This window comes from Drosophila obscura, unplaced genomic scaffold, assembly GCF_018151105.1.
Source record: "Drosophila obscura isolate BZ-5 IFL unplaced genomic scaffold, ASM1815110v1 contig_84, whole genome shotgun sequence".
NCBI lineage: Eukaryota > Metazoa > Arthropoda > Insecta > Diptera > Drosophilidae > Drosophila > Drosophila obscura.
The window spans coordinates 795,100-816,205 of NW_024542877.1; the positions used below are offsets into that span (position 1 = coordinate 795,100).

The 21,106-nt window shown below is 45.2% G+C and overlaps 3 protein-coding genes across 4 annotated transcripts in view; 2 read left to right on the plus strand and 1 right to left on the minus strand.

The window, feature by feature from the left end:
• LOC111068985 (neurobeachin) overlaps positions 1-21,106 on the plus strand; it is a 179,867-nt gene that overhangs the window by 96,070 nt on the left and 62,691 nt on the right. The gene's annotated exons all lie outside the window — the stretch shown is intronic.
• Positions 608-14,078, plus strand: LOC111068988. Of its 2 annotated transcripts, XM_041595841.1 has the most exons (2): positions 916-2,133; positions 13,963-14,078. In XM_041595841.1, exons 1-2 carry the CDS (start codon positions 974-976, stop codon positions 13,964-13,966), a joined length of 1,164 nt encoding a protein of 387 aa, XP_041451775.1. In that variant the 5' UTR covers positions 916-973; the 3' UTR covers positions 13,967-14,078. The 2 variants fall into 2 exon arrangements, with proteins under 2 accessions (XP_022214552.1, XP_041451775.1); XM_022358860.2 differs by lacking the exon at positions 13,963-14,078 and having other exon boundaries at positions 608-2,319.
• On the minus strand, positions 7,306-9,392 carry LOC111068987 (trichohyalin). The gene has a single exon (XM_022358859.2). It carries the CDS (start codon positions 9,277-9,279, stop codon positions 7,528-7,530), a length of 1,752 nt encoding a protein of 583 aa, XP_022214551.1. The 5' UTR covers positions 9,280-9,392; the 3' UTR covers positions 7,306-7,527.

Below are 21,106 nucleotides of genomic sequence, written 5' to 3' on the forward strand. Positions count from 1 at the left end.
ACACAAACTCTTGATAGAAGAATCACGCAAAACGCACGCAAAAATAGAAAAAAAATTAAAAAAAAAAAACCAAAAATGAATCAAAAGCCAACACAGCTTCCTCTTGCCAGAGAGATCTGCTCTGTATATATAGTAAATAGTATTTGTTGTATATGTATGTATATCGCTATGTACCTCACTGTATTTATGTGTATGTGTCTCTCAATGTATGTGCGCTTGTGCCTGTAACTGTACCAATCTTCGATTTCGTTTCGTTTCTATTTCAAACACACGCACACGCTATAAAAAAAAACTAAAAAAAATATATATATAAAAAGTTGCTTTAAAAATTAAAAAAAAAATTAATGGGTTCGATGAAAGGAAAAAAGCCTTTACGTTTAATTATATTTAATTATATGCAAATTAAATGAAAAATACGCACAACAAAAAACAAAACGAAAACCAAATGAAAACAAAACGACAAGAAACAAATTTGAAATTAATTTGCATTGAATAACAAAGGAGCCAAAGGGCCGCCGCTCTTCACACAGTTTCAGTTTCAATTTCGATTTCAGTCAAGGATAAAACAACAAACAAACAACAACAACAACAATAACAAAAAGTAAAAGCAAAAGGAATGCAAACAAAAGAGAAAGAGAGAAAGAGCAAAGGGGCAAATGTAAAGCAACAAATGAATGGAAATGAAGTGCCAAAGTGTTAAAAGCAACCAAATTCAATTTAAGAACGAAATCTAAACAGAAAGAGATAAAAAAAAGAAACAAAGAGAAAGAGAGTGACTCCCAAAACGGTAATCGTTTCGCGCGATTTTGCGGTGTTTCGTTCTCCTTTGGTGCGTGTTTCGTTGCGTACCGTTCCGTTCCGTTTCCGTGTTTCGTTCCGTTTCCGTGTCTCGTTTTTGGCACTTTTCTCTGTATATATATATATAATTTTTTTTTCCGCTGTCGGTCTCTCTCCAAATGGGTTTCAATTCCTGATGATGGAGACATTTCTTGTCCTGGGCCTGTGTTTTATCCTGTACGAAGCATTGGATTTCTTTCAAGGCTGCATCCACAGCAACACCCCAACGCCGAGCGACCAGATCGAGGCCTATCGCCGCGAACTCGACGAACAGCGCCAGCAGCAGCAGCAGGAACAGTTCCTAGCGGGTCTAACGCCCCTGCTGGGCGCCCAATTTGCTGCCGCCGCCGCTGCCGCTGCAGCAGCCTCCTCAGGCTCCCAGTCGACGCTGGGCAGCACCACAGCCACGCCCACAGCCTCAACGGCGAGTGTCATTAGCGATTCGTACGACCAGGACACACACTCCCATTCACAGGAGGCCTCACAACAGCAGCAACAGCACTCACTGAGCACACCAGGACTCTTTCGTCCGGCTGCATTGGGCTACTACGATCCGGAGGATCCTCTGCATGCCACATCGTCGCTGCCACGCGACTTTTACTATCTGCAGCAGCAGCAGCTGAAGAACAAGGCCAGCGCCAAGTCGCTGCTCTCGAAGTTCTCGTCGACGAACTCGGACAATCGCATCTACCCCGAGGCCGGAGCCAGCACGGGGCATAGTCTGCTCGGCGGCGGAGTGATCACCCATCAGCCACTGCCGGTGGTGCCACCCACTGAGGCATCATCCACGAGCCTCTTCGACTGCCAACCACCGACTGGGGCACCGCACCAGCTGCAGGCGCCCTCCCCATTGCTCCTGGAGCTGAAGCGGGCGATCATCAGCCATCAGTCGCACGCACACACCGTGTTGGACGAGGACGACGAGGAGCTGATCAGCAGCGACAACGGCTGTCCGCAGTGCGAGGAAGAAGAGCAGCAGCAGCATCAGCAGGAGCTGTACGACAACGAAGAAGAGGACGACGACGACGAGGAGGAGGAGGACGACGATCTCTCCTACAACAGCAACAGTCCACCATCGTCAAAGCGCGGCCCGACCACGACGACGGTGCACAGCAGTGAGCCGAATATCAGCGCATTGCTGCCACGCATTCATCACATAGCCATAGACGACATTGGCACAGCGACGGGAGCGTCGGCCTCAACCAACGGACACTCGGACTCCATTTCTGGGTGCGGTCTGGCGGCCACATCACATGCCGATTTTCGGGAGATCGAGTGTGAGCGTCTGCGACGCAAGTGCGTGAGCGTAAAGCGCATCTATAGCATATCGGAGAAATTCTAAATCAAAAAATCAAAACAAAAAAACATACTCGAAATTCGATATTCGATAACAACTGTCTCATTTAACATCCTGTACAAAGCAGTCGATAAAAAAAAAACTCAGCAAAAACTCACCATTGCACCACCCGCACGCACCACCGCCAAAAAAAAAAAAAATCATCGCTCAAAAAAGAATCGCAAAATCAAAAATCAACAAAATCAAAACCAACCAATCATCAATCAAAAATCTCAAAACTCAATTTGAACAAAACAAAAAAAAAAAAAACCAAAAGCCAAATGCAACCAAAATCACAACAAAATTGCCCACAAAAGCAAAACATCCCACACCACAAGGTTAGCAAAAAAAAAAAAAAAATCAAAATAAGAAAAGAAAATCCATCGAAAATCCACCACAAAATCTGGATATCCAAGGATCCATGCCATACAATCAGCACGAAAGACGAACAAAAAATCAGAGAGAAAAATCCAACCAATAATTCAAAGAAAAAAAATATATATATATACATTTAAATCATTGTTGCCCCCACAAAAGAATTTGCACATCTTGAAGAATTTTCTTTTGTTTTTTTTTCCAGTCAGTTTCTTGTTTTTGTAGCCTGCAGCACACACACACTGCCATTTGCCTGCCACAAGATGCAGCCAGCCAAGCACCATCACCAGTCCAGCATACGGGAGCAGCCTGTCACTCACCCACCTTTCAATTCAATCACTCAATCACCAATCAATCACTGGTTCGTTCCAACGCTCTCTCTCTCTCGCTCTCGCGCTCACTCTCAATCGCAAGGCATCGCATCGCACACTTTTCACCTGAGTTTTCCAACACAAAAAAAAGAGCACCTTTTGGAAGCGCACCCACCAACCACCCATACACTTTTTATCTTGAAATCTTTAGCCCCTCTTCATGAGAGAAGGATATCATAATATTACGTTCCATTTCCCAGGGATCTTTCCTCTTTATATTTGTCAGCTTCGGTGCCGAACAAAAATCCAAAAAACCAATTAAGAGTTTTCCCGACTTTGTTTAATTTTTTTTTTTTACTTTTATTGCTCCATTAATGTACCACTTTATTTTTGTACTCTTTATTTATTATAAGTATTCCATACGCGATATGCAAGAGATGTCATCGGTTTTTGTTATGGAAACATTTGGACATTCCCAGATGCAATATCTGATCTATTGTTAGTGGATATCTTTTCAGCACAGCTCAACCATCATTCTCTCGCGCTCTCTCTCTCTCTCTCCGATTCTATTCCTTAAACATCCACAATTCAGTTGAATACTTCCACCACAAATTTACATTCTTCGCACCCGTCACCAGATGAAGCCTTTTGTATCTCTAATAATTCCCAAAAAAAAAAAACTTTTTGCAGCAAAGTTGACCAAAAGCCAAAAGCAATCATACTCCTTGTCTGATGTCCAAAGAACAGTGGTAAGAGGTCCTAGAAAAACCTAGAGACAGAGAGAGAGAGAGAGAGCGATGATATTCAAATAGATTTTTGCATACGAATATTTTCAAGCGGAGCAGCAGGGGCAGCAGCAGAAGGGGAGCCAAAGTTGTGGCAAATGTTTTGTACACACACACACTTTTTGAGGGGGGGTGGAGAGGCTCAGATTTATGCGTGTGTTTATCCATTGAACCCACGAGGGAGGAACCCCACAAATACTATCTCTATTTTTCTCTCTATTTTGCATTCCGGCCACAGCTTAAATTTTCCTGCCATCAACTTTTTTGTACTTTTGTTTAGATATTTTCGTTGGTTAACTTTTTTGCCTCTGTTGAATTTACTCAGGGAATTCTTTTGGTGTGGGTGGGTGGGGTGGGTCCGAGGGACCCCAGGAACAACAAATATGCTAACTAGTTACTGGCTATTGCTTATGTTGTTGTGCTGTGCTGCTGGCTTTAAACCTCTGCTCTGCACTCGAGTGTTATGCAAAGTAAATTGTACATAATTGTCAGGACCTAGGACTAGGACTAGGGCACACAGCAGACAGCAGGAGTGAGAAAGAGAGACACAGGACACACACACACACACACCACACATATGCAAATGGCAGTGGCAGGAGCAGAAGCAGGAGCCCAGGACAATGACTAATTTTGCCATCATTGTTGGTGGCGTAGCACAGAGGAAGAAAAAAGAGGGAGAAAGGACGTGGCATTACTATCATATCTAACAAATTGTCGCAGCAGCCACGATGACTCCTCCTTTTTGTACATATATCCTTTCAATTATTCTGTATGGCAGTATATATTCGATGTTACGAATTTTGCTTCGATTTCATTTCTTGTGACCATTCCCATAGATACGCAAAAACTCAAAGTAACATGTAACATAGATACATACATGTATGTATGTATGTAGGTACCAGTCGTCCGTGTATCTGTTTGTGTGTGTGTGTGTGTGTGTGTGTGTGTGTCTATCCTTGGCCCGCATTTTTACTTTGCTGCTTCGTACCATCCCTCTGGTGATTCCTCTTTTGTGTCCAGTCAGAGAAAGAGAGAAAGATAGAGAGAGAAAGAGACAGAGACAGCAGCAGCAGCAGCAGCAGCATTCACTGTTCAACGGTTTTGTTGTAATCTTTTGGTCTTTTCTTCATCATCGTTTAGCTTGATGTGGTTTTTCCCTTCAACTTAATCAGTTTTACTATTGTTTGTTTTCCCTCTGTTCTCTGTTCTTTTCTCTGTTCTCTGCCACACACACGCACACATGAATGTATCCCCCATTTCCAACCCCCCCACCCTTCTGTCCCTCGGTTTCCCTGTCTGTCTGGCTGGCTGGCTGTCAAAATGCGAATACGGATGCCGGATCCTTTGGCCATTCATTTCTTTGTTGCTTCTCTCGTCGAATGAAAAGCCCCAGAAAAGTATGCTACGATTTTGGTTGCAATTATAATGAGCAGAGGTGGAAAGAGAGAGGGCGAGCGAGAGAGAGATAGAGCATAGATGGATCCATGTCCATCCGTTCCCCAAGGACATGGCATTCAAGGGTAATATTCCTTTTGCATCATTAGGCCACCGCCCCCACCCTCCGCCCACGTTGTCATGCCTTCAACATTCAGTCATGGGTTAAGAGCTTAAACCACTCAACCCATCAATAGCAGCAGCAACATTTTCTGTGTGCCAAAAATTGTTGACCAAAAATCAGAATCGACACATGCGAAATTTATTTCACATGAAAGGGAGATAAATAAAATAAAAAAAATTTTTTTTCCCCCCCCCCCCCCACAAACTCCCAACCCATTCCTTTTCGTAATAATAGGCGTGCCCCCCCTTAAACCATTTCTCAACACTAACAAAAAACCATTTGCCTAGTATAATTATGACAATATGGCGGCCCTTACAAGGAATGTTTAAGGAGATAAATAAGCCATCACTTGTAGCCTAGAACATAAAACAATACCTACACCCCCTAAAAACCCCCCACAATATTGTATTGCTAATCATTGAAGGGCCACCCACTCCGATCCCATTGTACTAATAGAAAACCCTAACCTCCCCCCCTAAACGTCACCAAATTCACTAAGAATTGACGAAGGATCAAGCTCACGCATTCGGCAACGAACGAAATTTATTTCGGTTCAGCCCTTCCGAATACCATAAACAAATTCATGTACCCTTATAAAATTGATGACCTTGGGTCATTGGCACCAAGGGTATTTATCAAGTCGATAACAAAAACTTGTAAATTGGCGCTGGCATGAAAGGCATATCAAACGTATGTAATTGCAATACCATCAACCAGTGATGTTGGAAAACATGATGAAATGCTCCTACAGTGTTACTATCGTTGGTACTCACTCCAACTCGGTTCAACGGGCCCGCCCCCCCTACCCACCCACCCCTTCCCCCTCCCCACACTGACAAAAAAATCTAGTTTGCAAGGTTATGTCTAAAAATGAATCCAAAGTAAAAAGTGTTATTTTTAATTACATTCATTTGAACAAGGATTTAATACTCAACATAAAATACATCTTGTTCATGGACTCTTTTGGACTCACTTTAAATCCCTTTGCTTAGTTTATCAAAAACATTACAAGGCTACTTACATTTTGGCTCTTTGGTTTTCTCAAAATGACAAAATCACAAACCATAATAAAACCACACTGATTGGATCTTCAAAGTTGTTTGGTTTGGCCACTAAAGTTAGCAAAAAAAACCTAATTTGCAGAGCAGCTTCAGCTATCCTGTGTGGCCTCTAACAAGATTCTGTGTGCAACCTAAAGTTGAATATGTGATGCGTGCACTAAAATTTGTTTATCCACTTCAAAGGTTTGGCCAGAAAAGGGGTCTAATTTCCCATAGTGCACTGTGCCACCAAACACATATTAGACACAGACTTTGGCTGCAAGTACAACGACTTATGGGCAGGGTGCTGTATAATTCAACTCAATTAATCTCCACCGACTTTGAGTTTACACAAAAATAAAAAACACTCTGATGGGTGGAGAGAGGAGAGTTTTCTATCTTCTTGGGATGGAGATGGGAGTGTGGTTTGGGGGTTATTCTCAGAATTATACTCCCACTTCCCTCCAATTTTTCTCCTAGATTTATCCCAAGACAAGTTACTCCAGCCAGATGCACAAGCGAAATGCGCCAAAGAGATTGCTCGTGAATACGAATAGAACGAAAACCCACATACATATCGTGTGCATGATACTCGACTTGAGTTTCTCTGCTCAGTTTCTTGCTGGGTTGTTTTTGCTTTCGGATCACTCGTAGGGCGTAATCTCTCCTGCTGTGTCCCTTTACTTATGGGTAATTTGTGCAGCGAAAAAGGGCCGTGTTTGTGCTCTCTAACCACATAATACCCGACTGTCTTATGTGCTAAGCAAATCCCAATTATAGAACTACTCCCAGTACTTGCCAGTTTCGAATGTTTGTTTTTGCAGCAACAAAGTTTCCTATTAGTTGCAAGTTGCAACGATAAATCCCTCTTTGGAATTTATTTTATCAGCAGTAATTTGTGCTTTCGTTTTGTGGATTTAATGAGCGGCCTTCCCTCTGCCTCTGCCTCTCTGTGTGTCTGTGGTAACTTGTTGAGTTCTGCTACTGTCACTGCCGCTGACATTATATACAGTAGATGGATTCCCTCCCTCCCCTGTTCGTTTTGCCACAAAAAGTTCCATAACCGCAGAGTATGCTTCAAGTTTTAATTCGTGGCATTCTCTTACATACATATACATATACGTATACACGTCTGTGTGTGTGTGTGTGTTTTTGTTTTTGTGTGTGTTTAGTGCCATTTGTCATCTTCTGAAGTGTGCGTGTGTGCATGTGTATGGAGAGGACTTTTGTGTGTGTGTATAAATGAGTGTAATGTGTGTGTGGTGTGGTGTGTGTGGGGCAGAGCTTAACTCATCTCTGCCCCCAGCTTCTTGTGTGCCGCATTTGCCACACGACCCTTCAGCGTATTGAGGGCTTTCCCTGGCAGACATCCACGCTTGGTCAGATCATCCAGCTTCACGGCAATCACCGTATCGATCTCTGTCTGGCGTTGAATCTCCGCGGCGCGTGCCTTCTCGAACTCAAGCCGTTCGGCGGCAAGCTCACGGCGACGGGCCTTTTCGCGCTCCTCCATCTGACAGGCGACGCCCGAGCGGAGATTCTCCCGCTTCACCTTGTCCGCCGCGGCCTCAGCCTTGCTCAGCTCCTCCTCCTCGGCACGGTACTGCAGCATTAACTTGTTGTCGCGCTCCCGCTGGGCGTAGTAGCAGGCCTTCATCTGGCTGAGGCGGTCCAGCTGCTCGAGATTGCCCTTACGCAGTTCGTCGGCGATGCGGCGCTCCTTTTCGGCGGCCAGGCGCTCCGTTTCGCGATACTTGCGCTCGAGTCGCTCGTGCTCGGCAATGAAGCGCATCTCGTCCTGATTGTCCTTGGCATCGAGAATCTTCTGCTGTACGACAAACAGAGCGTCACGCTGCCGCTTCACCTCGGCCTTGTGGGCCTTCATCTCGGCACGCTCCTCCCGCAGCTTGGCCTCCTTCTGCAGCAGATAGTCGTAGGCGCGCTGCTCGTCGCTCTGGTCCTGCTGGCACATCATGCGCACAAACTCACGATGCATCTTGGAGTACTTGTCCAGCTCCTCGCGATAGTTCAGCTTACCCTTGGAGATGGTCTGGACATGATGGGCCTCCGCCTTCTTGTATTCGTCGACAGCCACACGCATCTCGCGTGCCTCCTGCTTCTGCCGGTCCTGGGCCACGTAGCGCATCTTCTCACGGTCGAGGATCTGCTGGCGGACATCCGCACCAAACTGGCGGCGCTTGTCCTCGTCGGCCGCGTCCTTCTGCTCGACGGTGCCCCACTTGCTGTTGTTAAACTCGAGATTCTTGCGCGCCTGATGGGCGTCATATTCGGCCTGGATACGGTCTAGCAGGCGACGCTCCTGTATCTGGGCCGTCCACATGGCACTGCATTTGGCCTCGGAAATGGCCTTGGTCGCCTCCCGCACCCGTTCGTCCATCTCGTATTTGGCGTTCAGCGAATGATGCAACACCTTGAGGCGCTTCGCCTCCGCCCGCTGCTCCTCGTCAACGTCGGCCGCCTCCACATCCTGCTGCCGCTGGCGCTCGCGCTCCTTCTCGCGCCGCTGCTCGTCAATGGCGTGAAAATAGTTGCGGATCCGTTCGGTCTCTTCAGTGTGTTCGCGCTGCTCTTCCTGTTTCTGGGCCTGCTCCGCCCGCTTCTCATCGGCGCTCTTTGGCCGGCCCGAACGCATCCGCTCCAGCTCTGTGGGCGTGAGCTCGGCAAAGCCCTTCGACTCCCACGACTGGCCCTGCACATGGAAGAAGGTGGCCTTGCCGGACTCGGCACGCTTCTCGCTGGGCGTCGGCTTGTTGCCGCCGATGCGGCGTGCCATGGCGGCCAAGGCACCTGGGACACGTCCCGGTGGACGTGTGCCCGGCGGCAGCATGCGCTTGCCATGCACGTCCTTGGGCTTCACCGGCCTGTCCTTGCGCACGCCACAAGGGACTTCCTCCTGCTTCAACATGCCAGCAGCTGCATTCTCGTAATAAACCAACTTTCCGGAACGATCAAAGCAATCTGGCGATAGCAGAGTCCGCGATGGCCGCGGCTCGCACGGCATTCTCTCCTTTGGCATCTTTCGAGCGAGGGATTTTTCTCTCCGTGCAAATGTTTCTACAGTCTGTCTATGAGGGGTTATGGGTGTGGGTTGTTGGGGGAGATTGTGAGAGCACTACGAAATCTCTGACAGAACGATATAGGCCTGCTCTGGCCCCTAAAAACAAGTGGAGGAGTGGAGAGTCCTGCATTTACTTCCGCCTGCTTTGAGTCGACATTTTTGGAGGCGTTGATGCTTGCCCCCAGCCACAGCCATTTGCCCATTCTTCTGTATTCAGTCAGTGGTCCATGCAGTAGCCCCCACCACTTGCTGCACGCTGCTTTGGTTTCTCTCTATGCCGCTGCAGCAGCAGCAGCAGCTGCAGGTGGCATGAAAATTTAATTACACGCCTCGCTGAGATGCTGCTGCTACTGCTGCGGTCGGTCCTGCCACTGCCACAAGAAAAATTCTGGGATAAACGACGGGGAAATTGTTGAAAAATTTCATTACAAATTGAGTTGTGGCTTAGGTTAACTTTTCACAGGGCCTGGGATGGGGGCAGGGGCAGGGTATTTTGCAAGGAATGTGTTGCAAGTAAAGGAATTCATAAATCAAGAATTTACACTTTTCCGTCACATGCGATTTTCCAGCGTATGATTTTCCATTGAAAATAGAAGAAATTTCATAAATAGAGACTAGAATTGTCGGTGCTAATCCAATGAATTTTTGTTTTCCATTTCAATTCCATAATTCCGTAACCTCAAACGGATAAAGTGGGTTGGAAAGTCATTCACCAGAGCGAAAATAATATTTCTTTAATATAATATTATTCACTTGAAGTGTAAGAAAAAAATATAAAGAGACCTGACCGGAAGAATATCTATGCCTTGGTTAATTTGTGGACTTCCATTACCCATGCCACACTGTTCCGCTCACTGTTCCCCACTCTAATCAATTCCATTCCACTCTATTCCGCTCCTTTTATTTAATTCCATTTCACTCCATTCCAATTTTCCTTTAAATATGAATTATTTCGACCACATGCATTACGTATACGCCTCATGGTCGTCTGGTAGGTTTTGGGTCTTTTTTGGTCTGGTCCGCTTGGTCTTTTATTTTTCTGAACAACGCACAAAAAACTTTTGCACATTTCAATGGCAATAAAAGTGATTTAATAAGGCACGAAAGCAAACGAAACGAAAGGCGAACAACGAAGCAAGCCCAGAAATGAAAGAGAAAAGAGAGAAAAAAAAAGATGCGAAATCCAGAGTGAAATCAATTTGATTTGTCGCCACAGACGATTGTTGTTGGTGGGCGGGCGGCGGGTATGACAGAGGGAGAGGATGAGAGAGAGGCTGGGCCACGCCCAGTGCGTGTGATTAAGTGCGCGTTTAATGTGCACGCCATGGCCATAAAACAAATTGTATGCAATGCCAACAAAACCCAAACGAAAAGCTTCGACATTTACACACAGACACAGGCATAGACACACACACACACAGAGACGTAGACGGCGACCTAGACGGAGGTGGAGTAGAGTACCCTGAGGACCCCACTCAATCCTTCAGCTAAAACTTTTGTTGCTGCTGCTGCTCGGCTGTTCGCCTGCTCGCCTGCGTCTGTGGGCTTTGAAATGTAAATACAGCTCATTATTTCCAATGCCCTGCCATTCATTTGCAAAGTTTGCAGCCGGCTTACAGACTCCCCCTGCCACCCACTCGTGGCAGCAGAACACTGGGCTGCAGCTGCAATAGTTAACTGCTGCAGATAAAGATTTACCCTCAAATTAATTGAACAGATTTTGGGACCTTTATCGATAGATTCAATGAAGAATTTTAACCTTCTACTAAGAAGGAATTGAAAAAGATTTTAAAAGCATTTTTTAGCACATTAATCGATAGATTCATTGAAGAATTTTAACTGCAAAGAAGGAATTGGAATAGATTTTAAAACCCTTTGGGTTGAGTTGCATTAATCCAAAAATGCACAAGTTCCAATCTAACCGAAGCCTAAGAATCGATTTGTTAATTAGTTATCGATAACAAAACTCTTTAGGTAATTATTTGCGAGAATTCCCTTCGAATTTACTCAATTTTCTCTAGTTTCCGGCCCAGTGTGTGTGTTTGTGTGTGGGGCAAAAACTGAGAGAAGTCTGTCACTGGGGGTGGGGAGTGAGTGGTAATGGGGTAGTGGTTCTTGGGTCACCTTTAATTAACTGTAATGCCAGCTGGTGGCAGTGGCAGTGTGGCCAACGTGTGTGTAATGGTCTCTCCTTGCCACAGGCTGAGCGTGTGTGTGTGTGTGTCCTGCCCCGTCGCTCCAAGGGTTTATTATTTTCACTTAATTTTTGCTTGAATTCACCCTTGATTTTTTTGTGGTTTTTTTTTTTTGCTCTGTTTTTGTTTGTTTGCTGATATATGTTTTTTTTCTGCTGTTGCCCTGAACTTTGGTCTTTTGCTTTTCTTGTCTATTCAATTTACGTGCCACAGATGGGGTGGGGGCAGAGGCGAATCAAATGGCGAATCATCACAGCTAGGCAGAAAAAAAAAATATAACAGAAGAGAAGAAGAAAACAGAACCCAAAAGAATGGATTCTCTTGTTTGTGAGGGGCCAACGGATGGCAACAAAATGCCGCTCAAATTGACTTGGCCCGGTCCCAAAAGCTCGTGGGCAGGCAGGCAGAGGATGACTCGACGTAGTACACCCACACACACACACACACACACACACACACAGAGAGACAGGTGATGCTAAAAAGGATCTCTGGATCGTACGTCCTTCCTTGGCGGTGGAGGCAAAAGTCAGAGGCAACTTCCTGTCCTGGTCCTCGGCTGGTCCCGGGCTGGTCCTGGCCCTTGCCCTGGCGACAAAGGCATGTTTCGCCTGCTGCACAATGGCAAATAATTCATAACTTGGCTCAAAAGTTTGATTTAGCTGCAGTTAATACACTGTGTGTGTGTGTATGCCACCCGCCCACACCCAAAGGACACCCCCCCACACCACCACAGGAAATTCTCGACAGTCAGTCCTTTCCCCACAAACAAAACTCTTGGCATATTTCTGCTTCTCATCCTGTTGGCCATACGTCGGTTTGCATAAATTTTGCCACACCACACTCCCATGACTCGTCTCCTCTGTAGCAGTAGCAGTAGGCAGAAAGGACGCACGCTCCTCTGCCCCGGCTCCTGTTGACAGCAGCGTTTCTCCTTTTCTCTGTGTACGTCTCTCTCTCTCTCTCTCTCGCTGTCTCTGTCGCTCTCTGTCTCTGTGGGGCAACAGCAGCAGATAAATTACGCTTGAAGCACCAGGGCCAATGGAAGCGGAAGAGCCAACGGATGATGGCAGCCAAAGCTAAAGCGAAAGCCAAAGCCAGAGACAGAGATACAGCAAGAGCGAGCCCACAGGCCAAGGACTGACTGTATGCTTATTTTTCTTCAACTGTAACTGCTGCCAGAACCGTAAAAGATGAGCTACAGAGAGATGCGGGCATGGGGGCATTGGGGCATGGGGCAATGGGGGCACACATGAGGCCTGCCTTTGGGCGACAGGCGACAAAAGTTTACCATACCAGCACATCCTCTTGCTACTTGAATTTATGCAGAGTTAAGCTTTAAATTTTGATATTTCATGTGTTATCGGCTAAGTATCGATAATATAAATCGATAAATGGGAATTTCGCAGTTTAATCGAAGTGAAGCCGCTCGGACATTTTGATAAAGTTTTACAAAGAAAAAAATAGAAGAAATTATTTATTATTTCGATATTTCTTTAATTTTAAATGAAGAAGTCTACGAATTTATTTCCAAAAGTACAACTTGACAATTCTGTGGCCTGTGGAATGCCAGAACACCAGAATACGAGAATGCGAGAATGCCTGAAAGCCACAGGACTTTGTCAGCTTCTGACTGTCGCTTCCGTGCGTCTTCCTTGCCCTTGGCATTTGCCTCGCTGTTTCTCAATGTCTTGGGCGGAGGCTCTTAAAATGCTTGATGCTGGATGATGGCTGGAGCTGCTCTGCTATAGTCTGCTATAAATTTTTAACAACCATTTAACTTGAATTTTATTAGTCCCCAGCCAGCGGTCAGCACAGCACGGAATGATGGAGCGACATGGTCTCTGTCATGTTTGCTTCTGTTGCTTCTGTTGTTGCTGCTTCTGCTGCTATTTCTGCCTCGTATATTTCTGAACCAACAATGTGGCAAATGCCGATGCCGCACACTATGACATTTTGCATTTTGCAGTTCATCTTTGGGACATTCTTGTGTCATTTTTATGGGGTCTATGCCGTTGCCTACTTCTTAGTTATTGATAGTGTGTCCTCCCATGCTGCCACTCGGTGCTGCTCATAAATTATACAATGGCCTGGCTGTAACAGTGACTGTACAGACTAACAGCAGGGATAACAGTCACTGACACAGTCACAGGCAGCCCCACAGTCTGGCTGCTCCTGCTTCTCCCAGTTGTGCACCCGATGTCGGCCGATAATCATCTCTGGCAAATCAACAAAAATTAATTCAATCCAATTCAATTCAAGCCTTGTGTTTTTTTTTAATTTTTGTTTTCGTTTAACTTTTCATTTTTCTTTTATTTGTTTTGGCAAATTCTTTTGCGAGTTTTTTCCCTGCTCGAATTTCAGTCGAGTGTGTTGGCTTTTTTGTATCGTTTGCCTGCCGCTTTTTGGTAAAAACGAAACCGAAAAAAAAACCCAAAAATTCTTTCAGTTGAATAAAATGTGTGCTGCAAGAGGAGATAATCGAAGAAGAGCCACCATTAAAAGAAACCAAAACAAAAACAACAATACAATAAAAGTGAAAAACTAAACGAAAAACTCAACCTCCCAACAACTAAAAAGCAAAGAAAAAACGGCCCCCAACAAAATCGTAAACTCAAAACAGCAAATCAAAGAAAAGAAATCAAAACCACACGAAGCCAATCGAAACAAAACAAAACAATCACGAAACCTTAAACCGATATATTGATATCGATAAGCCGATAGAGAACACAACCCACAAAAAATATGGACTCCTTGGAGCGGCTGATGCGTGCCGCCCCGCTGCCACGGATGCTGACGAGCGGCGTGGTGGCCACCGCGGCAGCAGCTGCCGCCACAGCCGCCGCCGCTGCCAGCGGGGGCAAGGGCAGCGCTGGCATCGAGCAGCGTGCCCTGGTGCATGCCTCACTGGCGGCGGCCACAGTGGGACGGAAGGGCCGCCACCTGACGGGCACCTTCTGCCTCACCGGCGACACCATGGAGGGCATTATACAGTGTTTGGTATTTCTCAAAGCATTCTCGGTAAGTCGGGAAACGAGTGAGGGTTCAACAACAACAACAACAAAAAAAAGCTACACACAAAAAGAGAAGAAAGAGAGAGGAATAGAGATAGAGAGAGTGTGGGAGAGAGTAGACTGTTTGCTCCATCATCATCCCATGTCGCATTCCCATTTCCATTCCCATTTCCATTCCCATTTCCATCATCATCGCCCTCTGCAAAATTCAATTTAGTTTTCTGTTTGCGCTCGACTAAGTTTCCAACAATTTTCCATTCCTTTTTTTTTTTTTTTTTTTTTTTTTGATTTTACTTGGGTTTGGGTTTTTGGCCATCAAAATGTGCAATAGGCTGTAAATAGGCAAATACATTTTCCACACACACAGATACAGAGAGACGGGGGGAGTGTGTGTAAAGCTGATTTTGGGATTTTATAACTACATTTTGTGCGGGGAGAGAGAGAGAGACCTTTGACCCACTTTATGGCACAGTAAACCGACCATAAGCCATTCCACAGAGACACACACAGCAGCAGCAGCAACAACCCAGCATCTGTGCATAAAGATTGTCACATATTTTCCAAACTCACACACACACACACAACTTACATACTTTCCAACGCATTTTCCTAACCCAACGTTTCCTTTTTTTTTTCATCTCTTTGCAGGTGAGTTTCGAGCTGTTGAAGAGCAAAGTACTCAGCATCAACAGATTTATGAATCAAAATCATAATCATAAAGGTCAAAGGTGCAGCCAGCAGATATCCAGGTATCCAGGTATCCAGATAGGCCTCAAGGGGACAGTGGGCGGCTATGATTTATCCCAATGGAAGTGTATATAGATTTTGTTGTTGCTTATGCACGGCGAGTGGCATGATTCAATTATGCCTCCTTGCATGGCCCCCCGCTGAGCGACAGGGTACAATCAGCGATTACGCTGATTTTATTATATTTGACTCACTTTACTCGCCGGTTAAAGGAATTACCCACGCAAACGATGCAAAATCGATTAAAGCGAAAAGTTTGTTGGGCTGTTTTAAGTGTGTGGTTTTTAGTTCATGGAAAACATTTCAATCGATAAAAATTTGTGTATTAATTGGATTATATTTACATGGGGCGTTCAATGGATTCGTTCAATCGATGCTCGTTTCTTTTATTAAAAAAAATATTTATTTATTTAAATTAATTAAATTAGTAAATTGAATGAGCCGTCGAGTTTTGGGACTTTTATCGAATCCTCAGAGAATGGTTCGCAAATGAATCATCAATGAAATGTTTGTGAGGCACCAGGGGACATGGGCTCTGCAGCGAATAAATAAATAAATAAAAATAAAGCGAATATCGCAATGTCTGTACATACAGAAACATTCGATTAGCCTGCAAGTAAGCGTACTCAAAGGCAAAGCCAATTCATTCAATATGCCATCAAAGCGAACCGCCCGACAAAGGCAAAAAGGCACATTAAAGGGGATATTTTCTATTGAATTGGAGGACAGTACCGTAGCGTATACGTATGCGTATGCGTAATATTAAACAAATTAGTCGATTGCTTTTTTCCTGCCTTCCTGCCCGCCGCCCATGCCGCTGACCAATTGAATTCATCTTGCGGTCGGGGTTCCAATTAGCTGGCCACTCGTATGTCCAGTCCAAATAATTCAATTTCCTGTAGGATGGATCATGGTTTGGTTTTTTTTTTTTTTGTATTTCCCACCTTTAATATGTTTTATCTGGGACTTAATTTATGGACGGAGTCGTATCCTATCCGTATTCCAGGCTCAGTTGCATGTAAATTACGTTTCTTAGTGCCCCACCCCGGGGGGTGTGTCGCTAGTGTCTTGTGGTTTAATTGAGAGTCCTGGCCCGTATCCGGGTCCTTTTGGCTATAAATGCACTTAACACCCAATCGGTTCCACCAATATCTTCTCTCCAGAGACGGAGATAGATAGATAGATAGACAGACAGACAGACAGTCAGTGGGGGGTAGGCAGGGATGGAGATGTAGACCGACATCCAGCATCGAGCGACTGCCTGCGGCAATTACAGGCCCATTAAAACTGACACATTGCGATTGCTTCTCCCACGTTTCTTTTTCCTTTTTTTTTTTTTTTTTCGTTGCCAGACTAACAAACAAAAAGAGTGGAAAAGAAGCGAGAACAAGTGAGATGGAAAGAAGTTAAGGAAGCGGGGGCAAAAAAAAAAAGGCAAAAATACACAGGACACACCCAGGGGCGGGCGACACTGTCTGTGCTGTCGCTTCTCACAATCAGCCATAAACAAAGTACAGAGGGTACAGGCAGGCAGGCAGGCGGGCAGACAGGCAGGCAGGCAGGCTGGAGATCAATCTGTATTCGACGGCCACATACCCATTAAAGCGGACGCGCACCTGTAAGCCATGGCTGCTGGAGGGGCATGCCCCATTTGAGGCATTGATGAAAGCGACGGCGTAAGCGACTTTTTACGCATCGTTAATTTGGCCCTGCGGCCTCCACTCATTCTCTCAGTCTGCGATTCATTCAGCCTGTCACTTAGTCAGTCAGTCAGTCGGTCGGTCGGTCGGTCGGTCTTTCATTCAATCAGCCTTTGGCGGGGCTGTGGGGGGGTCTGCTCTGCCTATCGCTATAATGATGTTGCTGGAGAATCTTTCCCCGTAGCTCTGTGCCTTTGACATCAACACCATCCACCAAATGCGGCCGTGAGTCGTGATTTACTTTCCCCACCCAAACCCCAAACCCCAAATTGAACCCCACCCCCCCTGTTTCCCCTTTACTTAACCACTCAGCTGTCATCCGCTTATATACGGGCCTCGGCTCTCGGCTCTCGCTGTCGGCTCTGGGCAGTGGGTTCTGTTTGTGTGTGCGTGTGTAAATTTAAATGTTGCACAAATATGAAAAGCAATTTACATAATATCCTGCCAAGTGTAAAATGATTGTCAATTCTGTCTGCCACTGAAGCAGAGCAAACGATGGAGCCAAGTGAATGGAACGAAATGGAATGGAATGGGAATTAAAGTGGGCATGGAAGTGGGAGTTGGGAGTGGCAATGGCCAAGGGGAATGGCAGAAACGGAACCGCATTAACCGCCGTGGAAATTGTGGGTGTGGTGTGGGTTGGCCTTAAATCGATTCGATTTGGTTTTGCCCCCCTCGATTTTTCTTCTTTGCAATTATCAATGCCACAGATAAAAAGGAGGAAATAATATTTCCCACTGATTGCAGTTGTGTCGGTGGAGAGAAAATGGCCATCGATAGTGTGATTATCGATTGCAATCGATGAGTAATTGATGGCATGGGCCGAAAGCAGAAACTATGAGAGAACTACTAAATAATGATTGAACAAGGAAATGTTGTTCTTTATTTAATATAAAACAAAATGGTTTTTGGATGAAAATATACAAAATTTTCGATTGATTTTGTACGAAGAAATAGAAGAAAAAAACTCAAGACTAAGATATCGATAATTCTCGATAATAATAACTCTAGAAAAATTGAAATTTAATTTTTTTTGCTCCAGTTAATAATACTAAGTATCAGTTTCAGTATTTTCTGCAGCAATATTAAAGCTATTTATCGATAATTATTGATGATCTATTATAATCGATCCATATCGATATGTGTATCAAAAAAATAGCTAAAATTTTAAAATATCTCTGATAGTTTGAACTTGATTAGTTGATAAATATTTTCATATTGAAATTGATCGATTTCAATTGATAGTTTTAATTGTTTTTTTTTTTCTTTTCATATTAAAAAACCCCCTGTGGATCGAAATGCAATTTTGTTTCAGCCCCAAAGTTATTTTTGAACTTTAATCGATTTGTTACCACACCTCCTCTTCTGCCCCCACCCCTTCGTCAGCCCCAGGCCACGCGTTTGTGTGATGGTGGGTGGGTGGTGGGTTGGGTGTTGCGCATCAACAATATTTGAAATTGATGATGTCGGCGCACATTTTGAGGTTCAATATCCCGCATAATGACGACAAATTGCGCAATATGTGAACCAGAGAGAGAGAGGAGTGGAACGGCATGGAATGCTGCTGCGCGTGTGATTGTGGGGTGGGTGGGTGTTGATTTCTTAAGTGTCCTTTGCGTGTCGCTGCCTTTGCGGTCAAACATGATTGATGAACGCTAATTAATGTGGCTGGCGTCTTCTGGCAGCCCTCGTCCCGGCTTGCCCCCCCGCAGTCCTTTCGATTTGCTCACAATTCGTGTAATTAATTCCCATCTCAAGTGCGTTTATAATTATGATGCACACTGTGTTCGCGACAGCTTTTAACCACCAACAGCCGCTCAACGGCTCTACCGCTGAGCAGCTCAGCAGCTCAACAGCCCAACCCGCTGTAGCGGCAAAGTTTTCCCTTTGCCAACCACTCGAGGGCGCCATCAGCCACAACAACAATATTGTGCACATCTTTTGTACCACTCACTGTGTCTGCCACTCGAGGCAGCGCCAGCACAGTGAGTGGCGAGAGCTAGCCATAGAACCAACCAGACTGAATACTCTTTCCGGGGTTCCTTTCACTTGGGCGTAACTTCCACAGTCGGACAACAGAGAGTGGGACTCGTGTGGCTGCCTTAATGGTGGATTCAAGTGGCTGTCACAGGCTCAAGATACAGTGGGACTTGTATCTGGTGACGCTGTTCTTTCAAGGGAACACTCCACGTGTCTGTGAAGCCAGCAACGACGGCTCTGAGTAGTCCAAAGATATATACATATATATTATATATTCCCCACAAATAAATGCTCTGCAACTGCCAAGTATCAAGTCTTTTGCTTGAGCATTGAGCATTACACTCGTAATAAAATATATGATATAAAATATATATGATGAATATGTAACTCTCAAATATCTGAAATCGATTGTTTACCAAATATTTAGGGGGCTTTCTTTTTGCATTTTGTGTATCAATTATCAAAAATGTTAAGCTTTGCTTATTTGCTGAAGCTTTTTGGCCAATTGGCCAAACCATTGCCGCGCCTTTTTGGCCAAGCGATCCTAGGGATTCCTCTCTCGCTTCCTCGCTGCTGGCTTTCGTTGTGCAGGTGAGACGCGAACGTGATGCTTCAATCTATGCAAATTTTCGTACACTTTTGCAGGAAACATGCACAAACACGTCGTGCAGTCGAGCAGCTGCATGCCAGCACCACCGATGGATGCCACACATGCCCCTAGCCCTATCCCCAGCCCAAGCCCCAGCCTTAGCCGTAGTCCCAGCACCAGCCATAGCCCCAGCCCCAGCCCCAGCCCCAGCCCCAGCCCCAGCCCTAGCCCCAGCCCCAGCCCTTGCCCCTGCTCTTAGTCAAACAGAATCGTTGAGGTGGGTTTTTTTTTGTGCCACTCGTGATGTTTTGTTGATGTTGTTGTTGTTGTTTACTTTTGGAGGCAAGGCCCTTCAAGCAATTGCTTATTATGCAGCCGTTTGTCTGTGTGTGTGTGTGTGTGTGTGTGTGTCGGTGTCTGGCTGCTGCATTTCACAAAACTTAACAGTTTATTAAGCGCAAACTAAACTCAAATACAAATACAAGTACAGATGCACACACACACACACACACACACAGAGACATGGATATGGCACACAGTTAGTTAGTCGCTCTGTTTGTTTGTATATTCTGTGTGCTGAGATTAGATTTATTACACGATGACACGGACATGAGAGACTCGACTCGGTCAACACTCGTGTCTGTCTGTCTGTCTGTCTTCTGTGCTTTCTCTTCTCTCTCTTCTCTCTCTCACTCTTCTACTTTCCTTTTGCCATTTTTTTTTTGTGCATGTCACTTTGCGGTCAGCTTTCAGTTTTCATTTCAATTATGAAGCAACATCAGCCCTGCCATTGCCACTGCTGCTGCTGTTGCACACACAAGTGGCTGTCCAGATGTGGATTTGCATTTGAATTTGTAATTTGTACGCCAAGTAAAAGCCGCAGAATACTAAACAGCTGAGCGATGCCACAGAGTGAGTTGCACTCTGTAAGAGTAGCATCATCATCCATTGGCTTGGCATGGATTTCCATGATTTTTGAGTAGTAGTCTGCCACTGCGTGACTGTACTTTGAATGCACTTGAATGCACACACACACACACACACACACACACACAACATCTGCCCACTACCAAGAATATATTCCTTAAGGCCACTCGGCCATCACTCGCTGAATCCTGCTAAAATAGTTGACATAACCGATTCAATTCACGCTGCCACAAAATACCTTACATTTTGGCATTTCAAATTCATTGTCTGAGAGAGCGAAAATAACAGAGAGAAAGATGGAAATGTTTTGCTAGTTTACTCTATCTGAAGAGACAGAGAGAGCGAGAGCGAGAGCGAGGAATAAGTGGTAGAGCCACAGGGAAAGAGAGACAGGTGGAAAGAGTCCTGTTCTCCTTCGTTATTTTGCTCTATCATCCATCTAAATGGGATATCTCGCGGACCCTCTAGTTACTACTCTCTCTCTCTCTCTCTCTCTCTTAGGCTACCCATCTCTCTCTCCTTTGTTGTGGTGTTATATTGTTGTTGCACGTACATGTCGTAGACTTTGTCTTTTGGATAAAACTTCACTAAAAAATGAGCATGGCATGGCGTTGAGCATTTAAACTAGCTACAAAA